The 13,777-nt window shown below is 44.4% G+C and overlaps 1 protein-coding gene across 1 annotated transcript in view; it reads right to left on the bottom strand.

The window, feature by feature from the left end:
• The window catches only part of RNF25 (ring finger protein 25), a 370,335-nt gene that overhangs the window by 108,917 nt on the left and 247,641 nt on the right, over positions 1-13,777 (bottom strand). Inside the window, exon 8 of the mRNA XM_044086615.1 lies at positions 2,470-2,559. Coding sequence (XP_043942550.1) covers positions 2,470-2,559 — 90 coding nt within the window. The remainder of the gene's footprint in view (positions 1-2,469; positions 2,560-13,777) is intronic.

The following is a 13,777-nucleotide window of genomic DNA, read 5'->3' on the forward strand; positions in this document are numbered from 1 at the left end:
CTGCTGGAATTTAATCACATGAAATTGACAGTTTAATGCCCTCACAGCCAAAGTGGCAGAGGTGTAAACCTTTTACCCATCCTGTCTAGAGTTCTGCTGTGTCAGTGGGGATGGGTTTTTTGGAAGAACTTGCTGTAGCTCTCTTAAGGCCCTGAGTAATTACTTCAGGGTCTGCAGTAGGGTTTTTAAAAAGGTATTTGAGAGTCTTGCACGCTGTAGTATCTATGGTTTTCTGGGTGCTGGAGGGAGATAATCTGGAGAGAGAGCAGATTCCAGGAAAACATCCTCTACTACATCCAGGATAGGAGGGATAGCTGGAGGTTTATGCTGCGGCAGATCTAGAAATTCTCTGAGTCTCTCTTTAGACTGGGGGTAGTCCTGGGCCTCCCCACTGAAAATGTTCTTTGAGAGGGTTTAGAGTTTCCCTAAAGGAAAGGTCCTCTGGGGAGAGCCAGTTGGAATGGGATCATTAGCATCAGAGTCCTCAAATGCTGCTAAGGGCTGGTCTTCCATGTCAGATTCCTCTAGATCTGAATCCACTGACTCAGTCAGTGAGGATCTCTGTGGGGGGGGGGGGGTCTCTTTCTTTTGGCTGGTGTGGGAGGGGGAGGCTGTCTACCCCTGATCAGAGTAATCAGGTCCTCTGTCATTCTAACAAGTTGCTGTGATTGAGGGCTGGCTGGGTAGTAGAAGGTCAGTGGCTGGGGCCCTGCAAAGGGATCTTTTTGGGGGTAGATTTTGTCTTGGGCCTAGCTGGATCAGTAGCCTTATACATAGACTGGTGGTGTTGTCATCGGTCTAATCCTGACTTTGGATGTCTGCGGGGGCTGTTGGAAGGAGGTGCCTGCAAAGCGGTAACAGATCCAACCACATGAGAACAAATGACATCTCGGCAGGAGGAGGTTGATCTGGTGGTGTGCCAGACTCCGAATGGGTCTCGGTAGAGGCTTGCAGCAGATCGTCGGCTGTCATCAGGGGCTGCGAAGGCACTTTACTGAGTTCAGCTGTAACCTTGCTTTGAGTAAAGGTGGACTGTAGTCCGGGGTCGTCAGAGAGACTAACTTTCGGAGGCCTGTCCTTGTCCTTTTTCTTCTTAGGAAAATCAGTAACTGCTTGAGACAGACGCCATTTCGCTTTGCTGGAAAGACAGACTAAAATACATCAGCTCTTCTCTTTATAGTGCGAGCATAAAGATGGCACAGAACAGACACCCTGGAATGTTGTGGTCTGGGCCTAAACAGGTGATGCAGAGAGAATGCAAGTCTTGGTGTGTGATCTGCTTTCAACAAATGAGACAGTTATTAACTTTGTCTGACATCAGTTTAAGGCAAGAAAAGATTCCTCAATGGGGTACTTCTCTTTAGACGGTTGTCTTCACTCTGGCAACGTCTGACTGACTCGCTCAGAAAACTGCTTCTGCTTCGGGCTCCACGGCAAGAAAGACTGAAGTAATGGCTTCGGCTGTCTCCCTTTACAGCCCGAATGACCTGACGTGAGCCACACTCACAGAACAGCCGATGCAGGGGGAAAACCTTTACTCTGGTACTCGGGCCGGCCTAGGGCTACCCAGCAGGAATAACCCACAAGTGATGACTGCAACAGTGAAACACGAAGATCATCATTTAATCCCAAAACAATGAAAACCCAAAACATTGAAAATACAGAGCACTGAAAGTGTGCTTCATAACACTGAAAACTACAACACATATGTAAAATAACATCCTCTCCACTTACACCAAGTTTCTGCAGGGGGGCAGGATAACCCAATTGTAATGACTGCAACAGTGAAACACGATGAACATCATAGTAGAAAAGTGCGTTTGTTAGGTGGTGTTGTAGGTGGAGGGGCTCTTTACTTGTTTTTTTTTGGAAGCTCACTTTCAGTGTTCTGAGTTTTCGATGTTATGGTCTCAATGTTATGAAATTCAACGTTATGAAATTTCAGTGTTATGAAGTAGACCTGAATGATGTGGGCTAGTTATTAGTAACCTCTGAACTGTATACATCCCTGTCAGAGAACTAGGAACATTGCAAATCTGTGGATGTTGTGGACAGATTGCAAATCAGCAAGCATTTCATGCATCCTGTGGAACTGGGGTTCATTCAGTCAATATACCCCAGTGCATACCAAAAGCAATGAAAGAGGGATATAACCAGAGCCTAAAGAGGACCTTATTAGGGTGACATGGTCATAACGGTGTTTAGGAATCTGAATATCATGCAGCTGTACAAGTTTTACCTGTAACATCAACTTTCAATGCAATGGTGTCACTACATTTCTTAGAAACATGAGATTTATCCATATAATTGTAACCAGGACGTAACAGAGAGCTCTAGTGGTTTAGCTCCCTCACAGCTAAAGTGCATACATAGTTAGATAAAACTTGTACAAACACTAATGCAGGCTTGCAGTCATTACAGAGCACAGGCCCATTACTTCCTGCTCATACTCAGAAGGGCTGCACTTACTGAAGGAAGCTGTGGAGGTGAAGCAGACAGCAGGGATGGAAGATCATATGCTAAAGTCGTCCTGCAGACTGGACAAGGCACACCAGGCTCCTGCAAACATAAGGAAAACATGCATTACTGAAACAAAAAGTGTTTATGTACACAGCATTATTACAAAATGAATAAACACATTTTCTGCAATACATTTATGTAAAAATCTTATAAAAGAAATCACACAATGCTATAAATGTGCTCCTGTGCTGCTAAAATACCATGGAAAGCACTATGGTGGGGTTCTGCTCTTCAATGCATCCCTCCATGGGGGGGTGCATAACACTTCCCTGCAGTGTACAACCCCCAGCTCCAGCTTTAAATGCATTCCTTACCATCAGTGTAACAAGCAAGACTGCTAATGTGGGAAGGTGACTCTCAAACACCAGAGCACAGTTTTTACTTTCATGTTTGCTTCAACATTTAGTCAGCTAATCACCCCAAAGGTTGGAGACTATCATCACCAGTGGGAATGGAGGCACTCTGGGAAGTTCTGTTTTTTGCAATGGCTCGGCTCTGCAGTGGGAAATGAAGGCACCCTGTGAAGTTCTGCTTTGTCACATTCTGGTAGCAGCTTGTCTAGTACAGGCTTAACATTCCTTCATACAGCCAGGCAACCAAATGTAGTTACTGTTGGAACTCCCATTCTACTTCACCACAGCGGGAACCAATCTATTTCCAATACACAGCACTAAGGAGAATCTATCATTCTCCTTCAAAAAGGATCAGTGGCATTAACTATGTTCTCCCTTCACAACTGCTAGTGAAATCCAGACCCTCCTTCAGAACCACAGGAGGAAACCTGCGGCCCTACACAGCTTTTAATGAAAACTACAACCCTCTGCCAAACTCTGCTGCTATGCCAGCAATAAGCATACTGTGTCACCATGTAGTGGTGCAATAAAAATTATGTAATAGGCTTCCTCTAACTTTCTAGCGCTGACATTCTCAGCCCTCAGGTTGTCTACTTCATATGCTCAAGATTGATATCGCAGTTTCCTGCAAATGGACACCAGCAGACCTGTGCATGGAAATATGTCTGCTGCAGATCACACAACAGACTTAATTGCTGCTTTCTTCAACTGGATAAAAAAATGTCAGTGCTGACCAATGCTGAGATAGCCCTCTGAAATGTCAATGCTGACCAATGCTGAGATAGCCCTTTGATCCAATCTATAATGTCCTGAAAGAGTACAAGCTCTTTGTGATAATGATCTATGCGCTGTAAATTCTTACAAATTACCTTGGGCTATAAGGACCTCCAGGAAAGGAAGGGATTTTGGTTTTAATTAGAATCACTGCTACAAGTGGTCAGCTTGAGGTCCGTTAAGTATAGCTAGGCGAGCACACGCAGCCTCTAACAGTACATGTTCAAAAATCAGAATTAGCATTACAGTATAATTCAAAAACAGCTGTCCTTTTGGATCAAATCTGAAATCTTTAGGTGTTCCCATAGAGGAGCTAGCCTTCCCTCTACATCAAGGATGCCAGGATACCACTCAGAAAACCTGCAGTTATTTTTTTATTTTTTTGAGAAAGTCTAACACCAATTGTGCCTGCAAAACCTAGGAGAATAGGCAGGCTCTGGGCCACTTCATACCCTCAAAAGGATGGTGCCTAGCAGTTCTCAGGTAGTCTGTTGGGGAGGTCATGGGGCATCAGGAAAGCACTGCCCATCTCTACTGCTCATATCCTGCTACTTCTATCAGAAAGCAGTCACCGCCTTCAAATGCTTCAGACCCCTTCCCCAATAGAACAAGAGAACACTGGCAATGGGCTGAAGAAACAAGACCAAACGGCAGCAGTATTTTTTCTTAATTTTATTTCTGATTTGATTATTTGATTTACTGGGCAAGTGACAGAGATCCTTTTCAGCCACAACCCTGATAAAAGTGCACAGTTTATTAAAGAGATAATAATCAAATGACTGTTATACAAACATGATATTTGTTAATAGAAAGAGCTACGTGGCAAATTGATAGCAGACAGAGTTAGAGACTGAATATTTCATGCAGTGTGATACAGTTTTACATGCTTGTTCACGAGATATTCCATTGCCAACAAATGATCAGCCATCACGTCTGGTCTACCTCATTTTCCAGGTATAAAGGAAGAAATTAGTGGATCACAGTCATCCTGTCCTTTTTATTCCTGCTATGGTAAAACCATCAAAAACAATTTCTTCCACAACAGAAATTTTAGAGTTGAAGCAGACCGAATCTATTAGTCTAACAGAAAATTCAAATTCCAAGGAAGGGGGTTTCTGGCAACCTTGGTGGACAAGTGAAGTACTCCTTTCAAGAGTTGCTTGACCATAGGAATGGAAATCAAGAGGGTCTACAGACAGGAAGGCTGCAGTAACCAATGCACAATCCTTATCAGAGGCATAAGTCAGGACTTCAGACAGGTGTTTTAAGCATTACAGGTCAGAAGGTAAAGAAGCACCTACTGGCTCTGTGAAACAACCTAAGCACTAGAAACACACTCGAGTTTAAAGTCTTTTCAGGATATAAAATTAATGAAGATAAAGTTTAGCCATAAATGATGTACCTACTCATGACTTGTTCAGCTGTACCCTTTTATGGGGACATAAGATGAAATATTCAGGAGTACAGATTTCAATGGCTTCTGTTACGGCAGCTAAGGATATGTGGGAAGAGACTAGACAAAAAATAATGTAAAACTGAGAAAGTGGGAGCTGGTGCATGGATAAGGATAGTAAGGTATAAGCACTGAAAATGTTTTTAGTCCCTTTTTTTAAATACCTATACTGAAGCACTTGTGACACTGGCAAGTTTACATCTATGCAAAAGTAATCAAATTGTACTTAATTGAAATTAACAAACACTTCACATATATTGCTATATCACATAACCTAAGCGATATTACATAAATTATTAAATTCCTGACCCCCCCCCTTTTTTTTTTTAAACGAAACAACTTTATTAAACCATCACTTATGACATAAGCAATTATACATTTAAATAAAAAAAAATCATGCTGACACAATCCTAGTTGCAAGCATTTTGAGGGAAGCCTTCTAGCTTATCAGTGGGAGTGGTAAGCACTAGGTAAGCCTACCTACCACAAGAGGAGTGGTTCTGGCCCAGAAATTGTAGTTTATTGGCCGTTTGGGCAGTTTTTTTTCCCCCATCTCTCTCAACTTTCTGGTTTTAAAACCCGTGTTTGCGCTTGATCCCCACATTTCTCTTAACTAGTCTAGTCTAGGTACAGATTTGCTGTATCCAGGACTGTTTGTAAGCTTCTGAGCTCCCCAAGCCTTTGTGTTGGAGTGCAGCCTTCTAGCTTATCAGTGGGAGTGGTAAGTACTAGGTAGCCTGACTACCACAAGAGGAGTGGTTCTTGGCCCAGGAATTGTAGTTTATTGACCAGTCGGGAAGTTGTCCAACTGATATAAGCCTTCTAGTTTAAGAGAGACTTTGGAGTGATTATCAGTTTTCTGTATTTTCTTGCTGTACTTAACTGTTAGCCTCCTAAATGCTGAATTTCCAGCACTTGTGATTTAAAAGCTCGTTTTTTTCACATATTGTATTTATTTGACTGCCTGCACTTTTAAAAAGTTTTTTATTTAAATAAATTGTTTGACTGTTGTAGGCTACACACTAAAGTGCGATAGCCTTTTCTGATCGCTTGTAGTCGTTTAAAGCTGTTTTAAAAGTGTACTTTTTACTGTTTTTGCCTAACCTTTCAAAAAAATAAATACATTTCTTGTTTCCCGCCTTTCTAAGCTAATATAATACAATTTTCAGGCTAGTGCTGAATTCAGGGCCGTGTTACAAGTTTGAGTTGTCCATACCTTACTTGGATAGAGGGAAGTTTCTCTGTTCACCTGTGAGAGGGGAAAGTACAGTTTTGTACCTACCATAAATGTAGATGTCCGATAGGTATGCATCTGCAGTCCTTGCATATGGGTTGTCCTGCCTCAGGCAGCCCTTCGGTCGGCCGGATTCCAAAGTCTGGGTCCGGCGTCGGCTGATGTCGCCCTTTCCCCGACGTCAGAGCGCCTGGGGTATAAAAACGTCAGCCGACGCCATCTTCCTCAGTTTTTCTTGCCCCAGATGTCAGGTGCCCTCTAAGAAAGGCTAAATTTGGAGAGATGCAAAAAATTCCAAACATGCACAGTAATATAAAACAAATACACCATAATAGATAACCCCAGCTAGCTATAACAGGAATAAGTACCCAAGAAATACCACAGAGGGGAAGGAGGGAGGGCAAACCTGACTGCAGATGCATACCTATCGGACATCTACATTTATGGTAGGTACAAAACTGTACTATGTCCTTCAAGGATGCATCTGCAGTCCTTACATATGGGTATAATACCATAGCCAAGCTGGGGGTGGTAGGATCTAAGAAAAGGATGGTGTAGCTAAAATGCCCTGCAGGACTGCCGTAGCAAAGCCTACTCTGGATCTGGAATACAAGGGTAAGTTGTAATGCTTGGAAAATGTATGCAAGGAGCTCCATGTAGCAGCTTCTAAAATGTCCTTGGTAGCCACCCCTCTTAGGAAGGCTGTGGAGGTGGCTGTGGCTCTGGTGGAATGAGGTCTAATGTTAGCTGGCACAGTTTTGCCATGAAAAGAGTAACAGAATAGAATGCAATTCCCTATCCATTTTGAAATTGTCTGTTTGGAAATTGCTTTTCCTTGTACACCAGCAGCATATGCTACAAACAGCTGGTCAGTTTTTCTGTAAGTCTTAGTTCTGTCCAAGTAGTAGCGCAACTGTCTGTGAATGTCCAGGGTGTGCAGAAGTTTCTCCCCTTTGTTTTGTGGATTTGGAAAGAAGGCAGGCAGGTGAATAGCTTGGTTCAATGAGACCCTGGATACCACCTTTGGCATGAATGAAGGATTGGTTCTCAATGAGACTCTGTCCTGATGAAAAATAAGAAATGGTTGTACTGCCATGAGGGCCTGCAACTCAGATACTCTTCTTGCTGAGGTTATGGCCAGAAGGAAGGCAGTCTTCCAAGACAGGAACTGTAGTTCTGAAGATGCTGCTGGTTCAAAGGGAGGTAGAGTTAATTTTTCCAACATGAAGTTAAGGTCCCATGTAGGCACTGGTGGTTTCCTTGGAGGATTGATGTTTTTAATTCCTCTTAGAAACTGCCTTAGGAGAGGATGAGGGAAGACAGGCGGATCAGTATTGTATTCTGCTGAAATTGCTGAAGCATGAATTTTTATGGAAGAGTAAGAAAGGCCATTATGGAGCATTTCTGCCAAGTATTCCAGGATATATGCCATGTTCATCACGGTCGCATCTGGGCCCTTTGTGGTGCTCCAAGTGCGAAATCTTTTCCATTTTGCTGAATATGCCTTTCTTGTAGAAGGCCGGCGAGCTTCCATGATGATATCCTTCACTCTCTTGGATAGCTTATCCTGGTGAGGAGTCAAGGTATTCTCCAGGCTGTCAGCTGCAAGGTTTTCAGGCTGGAGTGCAGAGTTTTGTAAATGTGCTGTGTCAGAAGAAGTGGCCATTGTGGTAGAGGCCACGGTTTCGTGCGTGACATGCTCCTTAACAGTGGGTACCAGTGCTGTCTTGGCCAGTCCGGAGCTATCAGAATCACTTTTGGCTGCTCTGTCCTGACATTCAGTAAGACCTTGGTCATTAATGGAAGAGGTGGAAATGCATACACTGTTAGAGTATTCCAGCTGAAAGAGAGGGCGTCCACTTTCCATGCTTGTGGGTGGTATGTCCTTGAGCAGAATTTCTTCAGCTGATGGTTGTGGTGGGAGGCAAAAAGATCTATGTCCGGCCTCCCCCATGATTGTGTTATCTGAAGGAAGATGTCTGGGTGCAGCATCCATTCGTGTGGATCCATGATATTTCTGCTTAGGCTGTCCGCCAGTATATTGTCTTTTCCTGGCACAAACTGGGATTGCAGCTCTATATTGAGTTTTAGGGAAAGTTCCCAAAGATTCATTGCCAGCCTGCAAAGAGGGTAGGAATGGGTACCTCCTTGCTTGTTTATGTACCACATAAAGTACGGTTTTGTACCTACCATAAATGTAGATGTCCGATATGCAACTGCAGTCCTTACATATGGGTTGTCCTGCCTCAGGCAGCCCTCGGTCGTCCGGATTCCAAAGTCTGGGTCCGGCGTCGGCTGATGTCGCCTCCTCCCCACTGTCAGAGCGGCTGGGGTATAAAAGCATCAGCAGACACCATCTTCCTCAGTGTTTCTTGCCCCACATGCCAGGTGCCCTCCAAGGAAGGCTAAATTTAGAAACTGGATAAAAAATTCCAGACATACACAACAGTAATAAACAGATACACCATAACAGATATCCCCAGCTAATTATAAAAGGAGGGAAGTAGACCCAAAATACAGAGGGGTAGGAGGGAAAACCTGACTCTAGTTGCATATCTATCGGACATCTACATTTATGGTAGGTACAAAACCGTACTATGTCCTTCAAGAATGCAACTGCAGTCCTTACATATGGGTTGAATACCATAGCCAAGCTGGGGGTGGTAGGCTCTAAGATAGGGATGGTGTAGGTAAAATGCCCTGCAGGACTGCCGAAGCAAAGCCTGCTAGAGATCTGGAATATAAAGGCAGGTTGTAGTGCTTGGAAAATGTATGCATGGAGCTCCATGTAGCAGCTTCTAGAATGTCCTTTGTAGCCACCCCTCTTAGAAAGGCTGTGGAGGTGGCTGTAGCTCTGGTGGAGTGTGGCCTGAAATTGGCTGGCACACCCTTTCCATGGAAAGAATAACAGAATCTGATGCAATGTCCAATCTATTTTGAAATAGTTTAGAAATTGTCTTTCCTTGCACTCAGCGTATGCTACAAATAGTTGGTCAGACTTTCTGTTGGCCTTTGTTCTGTCCAAGTAGTAGCGTAGTTGTCTGTGTATGTCCAAAGTGTGCAGCAGCTTTTCCCCTTTATTTTGAGGATTGGGGAAGAAGGTAGGAAGGTGAATTGCTCGATTTAGAGACACCCTGGATATCACTTTTGGCATAAAAGAGGGAATGGTTCTTAAAGAAACTCTGTCCTGATGAAAAATGAGAAATGGAGGTACTGCCATGAGGGCCTGTATCTCCGAAACTCTTCTTGCTGAGGTAATTGCCAACAGGAAAACTGTTTTCCAGGAAAGAAATTGCAATTCTGAAGATGCTGCTGGCTCAAAAGGAGGAAGAGTTAATTTTTCCAACACGAAGTTGAGGTCCCATGCAGGCACTGGTGGTTTTCTGGGAGTTTTGATATTCTTTATCCCTCTTAGAAATTGTCTTAGCAAAGGATGTGAAAACACAGGTGGATCAATGTTGTATTTTGCTGAAATTGCTGAAGCGTGTATTTTTATGGAAGAATAGGAAAGTCCATTATGCAGCATTTCTGCCAAGTATTCTAGTATCTGTGGGATGCTCATTACTGATGCATCCTGACCCTTGTTGGTATTCCAGATGTTGACTCTCTTCCATTTAGCTGAATAAGTCTTTCTGGTGGAAGGTCTGCGTGCTTCCAATAAGATCTGTTGAACTTCCTTGGAGAGAGAGATATGGGGAGAAATCATGGAACCCTCCAAGCAGTCAGCTGCAGAGTTTGCAGGTTGGGATGAACCGTCCTGTAATTGTGCTGGGCCATTGAGGCAGGGGCCACGGCTTGGTGCAGGTTATGCTCCTTAGTAATGGATACCAATGCTGTCTTGGCCAATCTGGAGCTATTAAGATGCCTTTCGGTTGTTCTGCTTTGATCTTCAGTAGCACCTTGGTCATTAATGGTAGAGGTGGGAATGCATAGATTGTTAGAGAGTTCCAGCTGAAGGAGAGAGCATCCATTCTCCAGGCTTGTGGATGGTGTATCCTCGAGCAGAACTTTTTCAGATGAGGATTGAGGTGTGAGGCAAAGAGATCTATGTCCGGCCTCCCCCATGCATGAGTTATTTGTGCAAAAATGTCTGGATGCAACATCCATTCGTGCGGGTCCAGGATGTTTCTGCTTAGACTGTCCGCCAGAACATTGTCCTTGCCCGGAACAAACTGGGATTGCAGCTTATGTTCAGTTTCAGGGACTTTTCCCAAAGAGTCATTGTTAGTCTGCAGAGGAGGTAAGAATGAGTACCTCCCTGCTTGTTTATGTACCACATGACAGTGGCGTTTGTCCATCTTTATTAGCAGTTGACCTTGTTGAAGATATTTTCCAAAGGCCTCGATTGCATGAATTACTGCTAACATCTCTTTTTGATTGATGTGTAGATGCACTTCCCGGGGGGTCCATTGCCCTTGAATGCATCTGCCCTCCATGTGCGCCCCCCATCCATGGTCTGAGGCGTCTGTTGTAATGGTTTGGCTTGTTTGAGGTTTGTTGAAAGGCATACCTTTGTTTAACTGGCTTGCTTGGGCCCACCACAAAAATTCCCTTTGTAGACATGGGATGAGTGGGATAATTGCTTCTAAGTTGTGGCTGTGTTGAGACCATAAATTTTTAGGTACCATTGTAGTTTTCTCATGTGTAGTCTTGCAGTGGAATCAATAGAATGCAAGATGCCATGAAACCCAGGGCCTGCAGGATTTTCCTTGCAGTCATCTGGGTGAGTTTTGCTAGACTTTTGAAGTAATCTGGTAATTGTTCTTGCTTCTCTTCTGTGAGGTAAGCCATTTGTGATTTTGTGTCTAGTTTGGCTCCTAGAAAAATTATTTGTTGGGATGACAGTAGTCTTGATTTTTGAATGTTGACTGTGTATCCCAAAGCCTGTAGTAAGTGAATGACATAATTCAAGTTTTTTGTCAAGGCTTGCTTGCTGTCCGCTTGTATAAGGCAGTCGTCCAGGTAAGGGTATATTTGTATCTCCTGGAGTCTGCAGTGTGCAATTACTGATGCCAGGCATTTCGTGAATACTCTGGGCGCAGTAGATAAGCCAAAAGGCAATGCTGAGAATTGATAATGCTCTGACCCTGCAAAAAATCTGTGGTATCTTCTGCAACTGTGTCTGATTGGAACATGCAGGTATGCCTCCTTGAGGTCCAGAGTAACCAGCCAAGAACTGTTGCACAGCATGGGAAGGAGTTGCTGTAGCGTCAGCATTTTGAATTTTGGCCAAATGAGACGTGTTTAGAGCGGACAAGTCCAGTATAGGTCTCAATTGCTTTTCTTTTCTTGGAACAGGGAACAGTCTTGAGTAGAATCCCTGGCCTTATTCCTGAGGAGGAACCTTCTCTATTGCTTTGATTTGTAGCAGCTTTGAAACTTGTACGAATGCCTCTGCCCTTTGATTTTGTGGAAGGTTTGGCATGCCTTGTCGGTAAAGTATGGAAGTGGAACCTGTAGCCTTGGTCTATTATGTCCAGAATCCATTTGTCCCTTGTTAAAACGTGCCAATTTTTTGAAAATAAGGACAATTGTCTGCCTAAAGGTGCTTCTCTTTGAGCCTTGGTCGGCGGTGTCAAAGTCAAGTCATTGTGATTGTCCCTGTGGAGCAGTGGAAGTCCCTGCGCCACCTCTCTGATTAGTCGGTTGCCATTGGCGCCCCCTGTAGGAGCCTCGGTATTGCCCTCTCCCTCGGGCACGCCTGTTTTTTCCCCTTTGAAACTTGTCAGTGTCTGGAAAGGACCAATTCTTCGAAGGCCAATTCCTGCTGAACCTTGGTGGCTGAACCTGGAGGAAATCTTTGACTGTTTGCACTGATTTAGCCTTCTCCTCAATTGATTTCAACACATCCTGAGCATTAGCACCAAATAGCTTGTGTTTTTCCAGAGGTGCATCTAGAAGCTTTACTTTAACATGATCTGGCAATGCCTGTTCTTTCAACCATGCATGTCTACGTATGACAGCCCCTGTCATAGCTGCCCTACATGAAGCTTCCAATGCATCATAACCACACTGAAAAAAATGATTGTTAACCTGCTGTGTATTATGAACCAAATCCTGCAAGGCCTTTCTATCTAAAGGCTCAGGAGAGGCAAACTTTTTCTGTAAATCATCCAACATGAAATCCTGATACTGAAACATATGAAATTGACAGTTTAGTGCTCTCATGGCAAGGGTGGATGAGGTATAAACTTTCTTACCCCACCTCTCCAAGGACCTAGATTCCCTGTCTGCGGGCAAAGGGTTTTTGGCCATGGAGGTGGCCACTCCTTTGGCCCCTGAGAAATAGTTTCTAGATCCACAGAGTGGGCCTTAAAGAGATGTTTATGGGTTTCAGGAACCCTGTAATATCTGTCTGGCTTGACAGGAGCAGGAGGGAGAGAAATCAGGAGAAGCACTCAAGTCTGAGTACACATCATCCAATACATCTAACACTGGAGGAATAGCTAAAGGCCTGTGCTGGGGAAGCTTAAGGAAGGTACGAAGCAGTTTCCTGGAGTCGGAGAATTCCTGGCCCTGCCATTGAAAATGCCCTCATGGAGTGGAGAATTTCCCCAAAAGAAATATCCTCAGGAGGAGAGGCAGAAGGAATAGATTCCTCCGCATCAGAATCCTCGTAGGCCTGGAAGGACTCTTCCTGGGTACCTGAGTGATCAGAGTCACCAGAGGCTTCATCTGAAGAAAGGGTGTCTGCCTGTTCAACCCTAGGCCTTTTGTCTGAAGGCGGCTGTGAACCTCTGTCAGGATAAGCCTGGGAACCTCTGATTAAGGAAATTAGATCTGCAGCTAAAGTCATGATCTGTTTATCAGTAGTGGGACCCCAAGGAAAAGATTTAGGAGGGTGAGACTCAGCCTGGCTGGCAGCCTTAGCACGTGTGCAGGCCTTGATCGACATGGACACCGGAGGCCTAGCTGCCCCACGTGCTGGAGTAACTTTCTCCACCGGTATGGTCTCGGGCAAATCTTGGGCTTCAGCTTCTGGAGGAAAATCAACAACCAGCACCGGCGTAGGCTCCGGGGCCGAAGAGAACGGTAAAGTGGTGTCGTCTGTCTGGAGCAGTGGAATAACTGCCTCAGAAGAGACAGATGCACTCGCGGTAGGTTTTGGCGTGGTGTCGGTGGAAGTCGCGGGCCGAGAATGTCAGTCCCGGTCCTTCCGTTTTTTGGAAATGTGCTGTCGGTTGTTCCGACGACATAAGAGTATTTTTCGCCAAAAAAGTCTTCAGCAAATTCTGCCCGGCGCCTGAGTGTGCGCTTATTGAAACAAGCACAGGCCGAGACGTCGTGGTCTGGGCCAAGGCAGGGAAGGCAGTAAGAATGGAAGTCATTATGAGGCATTTGTTTACCACAAGACAAACAGTTATTAACTTTTGCAGTTTTATCTGACATCGGCTGAGGCAAGAAAACATTCCCCAACGGGGTACTTAGCTTTTTGATGACTTC

The sequence above is a fragment of the Protopterus annectens genome, chromosome 10.part0, assembly GCF_019279795.1.
Source record: "Protopterus annectens isolate FY-2018-M chromosome 10.part0, PAN1.0, whole genome shotgun sequence".
Classification (NCBI taxonomy): domain Eukaryota; kingdom Metazoa; phylum Chordata; order Ceratodontiformes; family Protopteridae; genus Protopterus; species Protopterus annectens.